The sequence below is a fragment of the Carica papaya genome, chromosome 8 (genome assembly GCF_054855325.1).
Source record: "Carica papaya isolate Zhongbai chromosome 8, ASM5485532v1, whole genome shotgun sequence".
Classification (NCBI taxonomy): domain Eukaryota; kingdom Viridiplantae; phylum Streptophyta; class Magnoliopsida; order Brassicales; family Caricaceae; genus Carica; species Carica papaya.
This window is the reverse complement of record NC_142316.1, coordinates 3,634,562-3,645,235: the sequence shown is the minus strand read 5'-3', so window position 1 is coordinate 3,645,235 and position 10,674 is coordinate 3,634,562. Positions and strand designations below refer to the sequence as shown.

The 10,674-nt window shown below is 34.2% G+C and overlaps 1 protein-coding gene across 1 annotated transcript; it reads right to left on the bottom strand.

The window, feature by feature from the left end:
• Window positions 1-251: 251 nt before the first annotated feature.
• LOC110806995 (uncharacterized) lies at window positions 252-9,488 on the bottom strand. The gene is made up of 8 exons (XM_088209682.1): window positions 8,847-9,488; window positions 5,135-5,187; window positions 4,983-5,031; window positions 3,254-3,331; window positions 2,747-2,857; window positions 2,181-2,260; window positions 968-1,095; window positions 252-567 (listed from the first exon to the last, which is right to left on the bottom strand). The coding sequence occupies exons 1-7, from the start codon at window positions 9,417-9,419 to the stop codon at window positions 996-998; spliced, it is 1,044 nt and encodes a 347-aa protein (XP_088065808.1). The 5' UTR covers window positions 9,420-9,488; the 3' UTR covers window positions 252-567; window positions 968-995.
• Window positions 9,489-10,674: the final 1,186 nt, after the last annotated feature.

Sequence of the window (10,674 nt, the reverse complement as noted above, 5' to 3'; positions counted from 1 at the left end):
TATTTTCTTTTTTCAAGGACAAGATTTCATTTGGGATTACTTTTCCCACTGATTTCTCTCATTATCTCTGTAGATTTATTCTGCAAAAGAATATATATATATGGGAACCATAGACTTCTTGAGAGTCAAGAAGAAGAGATACAAAAACTGAATTGCAATAAGATTATAATAGGGAAGATAAAAACTATAGTTTTCTCTGTAAATTATGATGACTCGACTCTCTTAACCGTTGAATCATCTGTGAGAAAAGGTTAAAAAGATGTAAATCTATCATGAACAAGTTATTTCACTTGGAATGAGTGAATCACAAGCCGAACAAGAACATATGCAAAGAATATCATGTAATTATTTGTATTAAAACCCCGAATATTGATTTTGAAACCCTAATATATTAAGGGTTTGAAAGAAAAATACTATGGTAACAAATGGCTCAAGGTTTTCAATGTAAACGCCTAGTTTGAAGCTTCCAATTTTCAACTTTTCATCATCAGACTTCGATATAATATGAAATTAGAACTCAGAAACTCAGTTCTTCAAAGCACTGTCTCTAGCTCTTGAATGAAGTACCTAATGTATTATAGGTGCATATCAGTGAAGCAGTTCAAGAATCAAAATTTTTCCTATTCAAGGGTTAAAACAATCAGGCATCATCAAATAAATTAGTTCGTACAATTTTTACAACTGAACATAAATGCAAATAAAATTGTTTATCTCTGAAACTGGTCATGCTCTATTAAGATTTTCAAAGAAGAGGCAGCATCATCATGGCAATAATGTACAATGAAGTCAAAAAAGTAATAATTGTATACCAAACTACGAAAGAAATAGGGAAATTGCAAAGATTAACAACTCAGGCCGACAATCTAATTAAACACGAAAATATTATGGGTGGCAAAACATGCGACTGCTCACTCATTCTCTATACTATCACATTCCTAAAGTCATGAGAAAGGAAAACAGCATTTACCCTATCTTTCTTGAGGCTGCACAATGATTCAAACATAATCATTTCGGCACTGTTCCACAAATGGTGGCAGAAGAAGAGCAAGCCTGCTTTTGTATCTAGCAATTCGTTTTAACCGTTCTTCCCTCAACCTGCAGGGGAGGGGGGAAAGCATAGCTTACATTAATCATCTCTGATTCACATAAAAATTTGTTTGAAACTTAACTTCCTTAAAAAAAAATCATATAATCTTTTTAAATACACTTGATGATACTCACACGCACACACACATAGATACACGCGTATGCATGTGAGTTTGCTTGTATTGCATTCACTAACTAAATGAAGGTCAATAGAAGCGTCATTTCAAGAAATCCTAAAATAAATTCCATGCAATCACCACTTATCCACAAACAGATGCCTCTGCACTTGGGCATATAGGAAGTTGAACTGTCAACAAACTGTCAACAAAATTTTGTAATACTTTACCAGAAAAAAGATCTATACAATTAGAAAACCATGAATTTTTTAAGCAAGTGGCAAATACGTATTTACAAAATAAAGACAAGAAAAAGAATGAAGGATCCAACAGAAAGTATGCATTCCTATGATTGAATCTTTGTAAATTCTTCTTTGGTCAATACATTAAATCAGTCTCCATATTTTGTCTAAGGCTCATTCAGGAGCACATAGTCCAAAGCAAGTACGCAAACACCATTATTTGCCAGCCCCCAAGCAAAGCAGAGATGATGGTGAAGAATTGACAAAAAAAGGCTTCATTTGGGAGACAGGGAATAATAAATAAGTAACGTACCAACATAAGTTGAAACGGAAGTGAATGGAATGACAGCAGACTTAAAATATCTTAACTTGTCTGAATAGGAAGTGAAAAAGAGAGCAATGTAAACTTATGAACATACAAAAAACATTAATAATCTTATTTCTTATAAGGATTATAAAAGAACGATGATAATTTAGTTAATCAGCTAAAATTAGATTTTACTCACGTTTTCATTCCATTCCATTCATTCTCCAGCAATGCAAGAGAAAGTTTTAGGCTTTGGGAGAATGTAAGTATATAATTCACCCTCATTTCTCTTACATTCCATTAATGAATAACCTCCAAAAAAGTTAAATGTTTAATTTACTAAATTTTCTATTCTTTTCCACTCCATTCTCTCCACCTCTTCCAAGCACACACACCCTAAGTTAGCAACTTGTCAGATGGGAAACTTACCGTGCTCTAACCTTTTTAGCACGCTTGATATGCCTTTTTAGAAGATCTTCAGTTGATAAATGATCAACAGATACCTCACCCTGAGCACAGGAATGGCAGAATGAAGTTATTTCTAAGAGAAGGAAAATGCAAATTAAACAATTTAGATGAGGGAGATATATGAGATAATAGCTATAAATTCCTAGGCCTCTAAAGACTTAAAATTCCCATTTCCTAGATCCAGTATGATAAGTTTCTTACACAAAAGCAAGCCCTATAATCTCAAACTAAATCTATAGAATTTTTTGTAGAAGCCTTGGTCTATTTATGAACTATAATATATAACAGCGATAAGAACAGGATTTTGACAGGAACATGAGATTAGAACAAAATCATTACAATATTTGATTACTTGTCAGCTTAGTACAAAGGATTCCGAGTTAGAAATAAAAGAAGTACCCAGGAAAACAAGCTGAAGTAGAATAGCAGATGCTTAAGAGGCTTCCAGACCAATTTCAATGAAACATATGAGAAAAGAAGCATGATGATAGTGCCAACCAAACTCATGAATTAGATTTTAAACCAACCTCCTCCTCACTTTCCTCTTCTTCCCTTTCCTTCTTGATTGGCAAATTGTCGTCCGCTACATGTGCAGGCAAAGGTCTTGGAAGAGACTTCAAACCGTCTCCATATTGTGGCTGTCCACCAAGTAAAATCTCAAGGCATTAAAAAATCTCCTGTATTCCAATTCTATATATAACTCTGAATGAATGGAGCTTTTTTCTAAAAAAATAACGAAACCGCTCAGCCAGTCAGCAGGCTACAGACTAGAATTATTAGATAAAAACACTTGTGACACAGTGAGAACTTCCCTAAAAGCTATGAAAAATGCAAAAAACTATAAAGCTAGAAACCTAAAAATTGCAACCTGTTAACTAGCATCCTCCGGAGCAAGACTGAAAGCTAGATAACGTAAACCAAAATCTTCACATCATTTTCTAATGAACAAGCAAATCATTTTCTACCATCAGTTTTTGACAAAGCAGAACATAAGATAACAGCATAAATTGAATGCAAAAGAAGATGACATAAACCTGAATTTCCTCATGAACTCCATTTTTCAACCATGATCGACAAAGTGCGTAGAGAGAAGCTCCATCTGAGATTCTGACCTACAAAATAGACGAAAACAAAAACTAATAAAACAAACTGAACCATAATCAATTTGCTCAAATGTAGTCCTAATGGCATGTCCTTCCCAATTTCAATCAATAAAAGACAAGATGCTTGCATATCATATGCGCTACAACTTCATATTTCTTAAATTTCGAAAGAAGGGCCAACTGTAGAAATATGATTATAAAGATGGAAACATATTAGCCGAATAAAGGTAAACCGTAAATCATTTCTATCTACTAAAAACCCAGAAATAGATGCTATTATTCTCTTGCAGATTGCAAAGTCAAGCCACCAGAGAGTTATAAAACTCATGCACCAGAATATACATTACAAAAATTAATGCATTGGATTGGAAAATCTTATGCTCCTCATTGACATCACACCTTTTCAAACAAAAGAGAATCTAATTCATGTGAAAAAAGACCAAGCTTTGCAGAGTGTTCTACAGAACAAATTATTATGGAAATTTCTTCAATAGATATCTTTACATGACAAACTACATGTTGGGAAAAAATCTAAATGGTGAAAGAAAGAAGACTAGCAAGCTGTATAAAGCTAGTAACAAAGCTTTTGATGTACGTTTATTGAAAACATATTATATATTCCTTTCAGACTCCATTATGCCTTCAATCAACTTTGATTTCTATTGAAAAAATTCACTTTTTCTTTGAACCCAAAACTATGTATTTATTGTCTTCCTATTATCCTTGAAATACCTTTAGTTTAAAAATGTTTGAGATTGTTTATTTTATTATATGCCAATAAACAGCTTTAAGCAAGAAAAAAAAAATCAAGCACCTCTCTCCTATCCTTTTTTTTTTTTTTTGTAGACCTAAGAGTAGTTATTTTCTTATCATGCTCAGTCACTTATTAACTGTTATGTAGTTATTTTGTATTTAAAAAACAATAAGTACCTATTATTCCAAATTTAACTACTTATTTTTCTAAATCAACCAACTAAAAGCATCTATTGCCTCAACTTCAAGCTTATTTGTTTCAGCAATCCCAAACATCCTCTTATTGTCTTTCTCCTGTGCTAGAATTCACCATGCTTGGAGACTTCGTTTCATGTTCTCCTCAATATTAGTTGCCCCTTTTTTGCAGTTTCTCCTCCTTATATTTCCCTTGAAATCTATTATGAATCTTGTACGAGATATAAATGGTTTTATCCATGGAAATAAGTTCTTAACATATGAACACAACTAATTAGTAACTAGAGGTGCTATAACAGTTTGATACATATATTAGTTCAATAGACCATCCTTGACAAAGATATTGACAACATGAGAAGTTCCATGAAAGTATTATCCATTTTAACCCAACATAGTTTTAATAAACCACATTAGACAACTTCATATTTGTTGTAGTATCTAGAGTTCCAATTAAGTGTCCGTCTTGGAATACTGATACTTACACCGATTGTGCTTGAAGAAGGTCATAGTTGCCAAGTAAAATTAATTCTTTTTCATTCCATTTAGACCTTGGATAAAGCTATAGGACCTAGAACAAAAATATTTAGATCTACTTTTTGGGGGAAGAGGGAATGTTTATGCAAGTTTATCTAAACCAGCAAATGTAAATATAGGCGAAGCAATAGAATACAGACAAAAAGTCTATTTTTAAAAAAATAATAATTATGCTTACCTTTCGATCTCTAATGACATCTGTAGTGGCAGGAGTGTCATCTCTAATTCTACAAGCAATTCAAACACGAAAACATTAGTGTTGGTGCACAACCAAATGATTTTGGCAGGGGAAAAGGGCAAGGTGAAGTAAAATGCCAAATATTGTTTTACCTAGAATTTCTGTGCCCATTACCGTCAGGAACTGAAGATGGTAGTGAAGCTACCTAAACAAAGGAAATTCAAAATTTTGAGCAAATGAAATAGAAGAAATCAGAAACCAAGATTGTTTTCAAGTTCCACAAGCTACAAATCTTTGACACAGAAGATGCAGCTAAATAGGATGCATACAGATATGCTAAGAAAGTCTCCGTATAATTAAGAATAAAAAAGTAAAATCCTCAGAATGCTTTAGTCTAGATCAAATGGTAACTGAAAAGCTTCGAGTACCATAACAAGATAGATACGAGCTATATAACTCCAATAAAAATCATATTTCAACTTTAACAAATTTACATTTCTGCACTGAATTTCCTTCTTTTTGGCTGGGAGTGATATATGCAGGCTTGAGAGGAATCAAGAAGGCCAACATAATGAACTGTATTTTGCATATTTGACCAAGCTCAGTCAAACTAACATTGCTGTGTTGAGGTTAACAAACTATGAACTTCCTAACATCTTATTCTTTCTCCCTTATCACTGATGCTAACATAAAGAGCTAGTCTTTGAACTTAAAATCTTTTAGATTGCATGCTAAATGAGGTCATGCATACGGTAAACAATATTCCAACCAGAGAAAACAGATAGATGCGATGTGGGACTTCAGGCATTTCAATAGTAGGACTGTCAGAATGTCACTGAAAATAAGTACGAAATAAATGTTTGTTGAGTTGTTAGCTTGTATCACTGCATGTCAAATATAGTTTGCGCATTCTTTTTACAAACCCAAATCATTTTCCAGCTTAAAATTTGCAGTCAATACACCTACAGTTTAGAACAAAAGATTAAAAAAATACCATGAAATTAATGAACTATGCTTCTCAAAAATTTGTGTGCTGATAGAAATTCGAAAAAGAAAATCACAGCTATGCAGAAAATTCAGGCAGCATAGCCATACCAAATGGATACAAGCAATACATAAAACTAAGAAATCAGTGTATCGTCTATCTCATATTGATACTAATAACATGGGCTTTATTCCTCATTAAATCACATTGTCAAATTACACATAGGCCATATTGTGTTAAAACCAATCTGCTTGATCCTGCGGCAAATCACCCTGCACAAAACATTTTCACTGGAAAAACTTATGTTTGCAGGACGTTTTGACAAAAGATGGAAGAAAGCTCCTAGTCAGACTCATCCCAAAGTAAGCTAATAGGATTTGATTTCATCATCAATTACCATGGGAGAAAAGAAAACATAGTGGCGAATGCCCTCTCCCACCAACCCAAAGACTTAGGCACTTTAGATGCCATCTCCATGCTTCAATTGCATGTTTTATGTCATCCAAGAAGTAATTATTACCTCTCCCACTTTCAAAAATTGGTGGATTGACTGCAGAAAGACTCCAAGGGGGAACTATGGACCTTTCAGGACAGGTTGCATCTTTACAAAAATCCAGTTTTCGTCTTGCCTACCTCACAACAGATGCTAGTGATCCCCTCTGCCTAACATAATCGAGTATTTCTCTACTATTTTTCTCTCTCAATCTTCAGAATCCTACTCAAGCCCAATTTCTTACCTTGCCCGAGTTGTTCGTCAGCTGGTTCATTACTTTTCAAGGTCCAATTTGAGAACCAAAACAAAACCAAATGAACTCATTCCATGAACCAGTTCAAAAAATCTGGTACATAGATCCCAGGAACTTGTGCTATCCAAATAACTATAATATACACAAAAGTCAGAGTAATATTCATACTTGAATGTGCTTATAAGGTCTAATAAACAGGTGCTTATAAGTGCATTCTTTAAATTCACTGGAGAGATAAAGTAGTCAGGACTACCTACAAGCTGCTTATAACTACACTCTCTAATCTGACAAGGCATGTCCTTAAATAAATTTGGTGCATCCTCATTTTAATGATTTTATATGTTTTAGTTTCACAATCTTACAAGAAATCCACCTCTGATCAAGAACAAACCTACTGCCTTTTACGTACGTGCCTTCAAGCATCGGAGACAAACTGTGATTTGTTTCTAAACTGTAGTAGCCTGGTAGCTTAGGAAAAAGCCGCTTGTATTTTGCAAAGTGTAAGGTACATCCTCCCACTTTTTGGTGTTTTTCCTGCTTCTTTAGAGCTTTGTGAAGAATAAGGGAGATAGAGTGTTATACAGGAGGGGCTTTTTTGACGTGTATTGGGTTCTGTGGCTTGAATGCAGTACCATGATCTTTTATCCACATGTCAATACTGCACTTCTTTTTGGGGTAAGTTGCTTTGCATGTCCTCTTTATGGTCTAAAGTTCATAGTACATTTCAAGGGTTGCCTTTGTCAATCATGCAAAGGAATTACTAGGCTACTGCATTGATATTTACTCCTTTTTCACTGTTTTCTATTTTGCTTCTTTTTCCTTTGCTACGAGGGTACTTTATCCTCCCTCTTTGTAGTCTCTTTTGCTCTTAATAATATCTTCTTTCCCATCAAAAGAAAAATCCCACTGCTGCATGCCCAAGAATTAAGTCCTCAGGTAGGGAGTAAATGACTAAATCTACATGATTTCTATTTCACTCAATACCTAGATTTTGTACCAAAACATTAAAAATAAAATTAGGATTTATGATACACTCTATCTAGATTTTCTATCAAAACACTAAAATTAAAACATATAGATCATGTTAAACATGTTACCAAAAACATCTCAATTCATCAATCAAGGGCCTATGGAGATGCCACCGAGTTTATGAACCCGATGCCATTAGTAACACTCATTGCACAAATCCACTCTACACAAACAACTTCAACTTAAAAGTTCAAGGCACCCAAAATAACTAGTGGGATACAATCAATTCCAACACTTCACAAGAAGCTTGTCTTTCCTTTTTAGCTTATTCAATTTTTTTCATGATGTAGGTGACTCTTGAATGGAAAAATCCATCACGACTTGACTTCAAATAAAGGCATGACAACTGACTTCTTATTTTCAATTAGATTAAATCAAAATAAAACTTGACCTTTAATCTATTAAAACAGTTGAATGGCTGAAAGCCTGAAATGTAATTTCGGAATCTAACAATAAAAAATAAGTTTGTTAATAATTGAATGGATTAGGCATGATTAAAAAATCTTAACAATAAGTAAGATAAAGTTATCATAATTTAGACCATCAAATTTTGACCCCTCTTGAGAGGTCCATGCAATTCAATGTAGAGAATTGCCAATACTTTCAAATACAGAAAAGAGATAAATCTGAAAAAAAATAGGTCTAAATTGTAATGGGCTTTCATAGCTGAAATGCAGGTGGAAGAGGTTTGTATTCCCATGCACACTAATCAAGTTCCTTAAACATAGCATAGGATGTATCTTCCTTTTTAATAGAATCAAAATAGGATGTACTTTCAAAAGAATCAAGAAAAAAAGAAAAAAAAAATGAAAAAAGCAAATTATTTCCTCCTGCAATGACACTTGATTTCTAGGTTATCTTTAAAGAGTAAAACCACACTACTAGCACTAGAATCCTCAACAACCAAACAACTGGACAAGAAAGGTAAAGGAAACGGTAACCAGTGCCCGGCTCGCCCTTCACCTTCAGTTCAAAAGCCCGTCCAATGAACAACATATTTATAGTACTTATCATCAGATTAACCGAAGGAGCAACGAAATCCCTAGTAAACATTATAAAGGGAATATATTATAAAGAAAAATTGAAGAGAGAAAAAAAACGAACCTTGGGTTGAACGGAGACCGGAATTCCCTTAATGGGAGCTGAGCCAACATGAGGATGCTGGTTCTGTAAGTGCGGATGGGGTTGATTAGCTCTAATCAGGTGCATAGAATGATTCACGGCTTCCATATGAGGCGACCCGGTCGACCTATGATGGTAACCGAGCACAGAACGAGGCGGCGGGTAAGCACCAAGATTGGCGACAGTGACGGTCTGATCAGCGGAGGGCCTGACGTGTTTGGGCATAAAGCCGCGACCTGAAGAGGCAACTGGGTAAAGAATCCCCTGAGATTGAGGAGATGGGTCTTGATGATGATGGTGGTGAGTGGGTCTAGTACCAGGAGTAGAAACAATGGTGGAGTTTGGAGATCGAAGAGGGAGAGATTGGGGAGTGTAGAGGTGGTGATGATGGGAAGGAGGAGGAGGAGGAGGAATGATGGGTCTTGGCTGTTGTTGCTGAGCGGGTGATGGAGGTGGCGGCGGAGGCGGCGGCTGTGGAGGAGTTTTGGAGACTGCGGTGGTGGTTGAGGTGGCGAAAGGGTGGGTGGTGACGGGATGGGGATTGGAGGTTGACATTGTTGTCGGAGTGGCGGGGGATTCCCTGGGGGTTTCTCTTATACGGCTCTGCTTTCAAATCACATATATATATATATACACATGCTGGTTTTGTTCTGTTAATTCAAATTTCAAAACACAGTTTCAGTTTGCAAGAAGCTGAAAAAATAAAAATAAAAAGGTTAAATTCCACAAAAGTTCTTACAGTTCAGAAGTAATTATAATTAAGAACATAATTTTCCGAAAATAACATATAAAAATTTATGAAAGTAATAATCATTTAATTAAAAATTTTACTTTAAATAATAATTTAATAAAAATAATATATTAATTTATTCAATAAATAAAATATATATATATATATATAGTCATTTTTTTATAGATACAAATTAAAAACCAATATTGATTTTAATTTTAACTATATAATTAATAAGAATCTAATATATCATATATATATATAAGTAAATTTAAAAATTAATACTTGTCAATTTCTTTTTAAAATAATTTTTTTTTAAAATTTTTTTACTTGTACATAATTTTTATTCACTTAAATTTATATAATTATAAAAATGTATTCTTACTTAGCACCAGCTTCATTACTCTTCAGCTCCATCAAGAGCTTGACATCTTGTGAGCCCTAGAGCAGACGGGGATAGAGGAAGCAAGACATTGATCTTGACTAAGAGTTTGATGAGGCTGAGTTGTTTGGTTTTATGCCGAAAAGAATATCTCGTTAAGGCTCACGAACTCAAGCTCTGATCTTAATTAAGTTCGAACTCATCCAACTCGATCCACTTCCTCCTCTTGAGAAATTCCTTGAGCTCAGCCAAGTCAAGCTGCTTCTACTTCTCTCTCGCTCTCCGATCGTGAAAATGATGTACTTTCCGATTTCGTTTTGATATTTTTTATTTTGTTCTTAAAAATTACTTCAGATTTTAATATTAAAAAATAGAAATGTAAAAACTTACTTAAGAATTCCATAAAATTCTGCTATGTGATTCATTTTAGTTGACAAGAAGGTCAAAAGGAATTTCCCAATAGCCCAGAGATTTCGAGTTGCTCCCTCTTAACAAGAGAATTCCTAAACCCAAACATGCCACTGAAAAATTCTATTCAAACAAACATAGACTGTAAAAGACCCTATAACCATAGATTTAACTTAGTTAACTTTTACAGTATGATGGTTGACTGTTCATGGATTAGTTGTACTATAATATATATATATATATGTAATAATGAGTGAATGGTTTCAGAAAAGATAAGAGACTCCAACAAT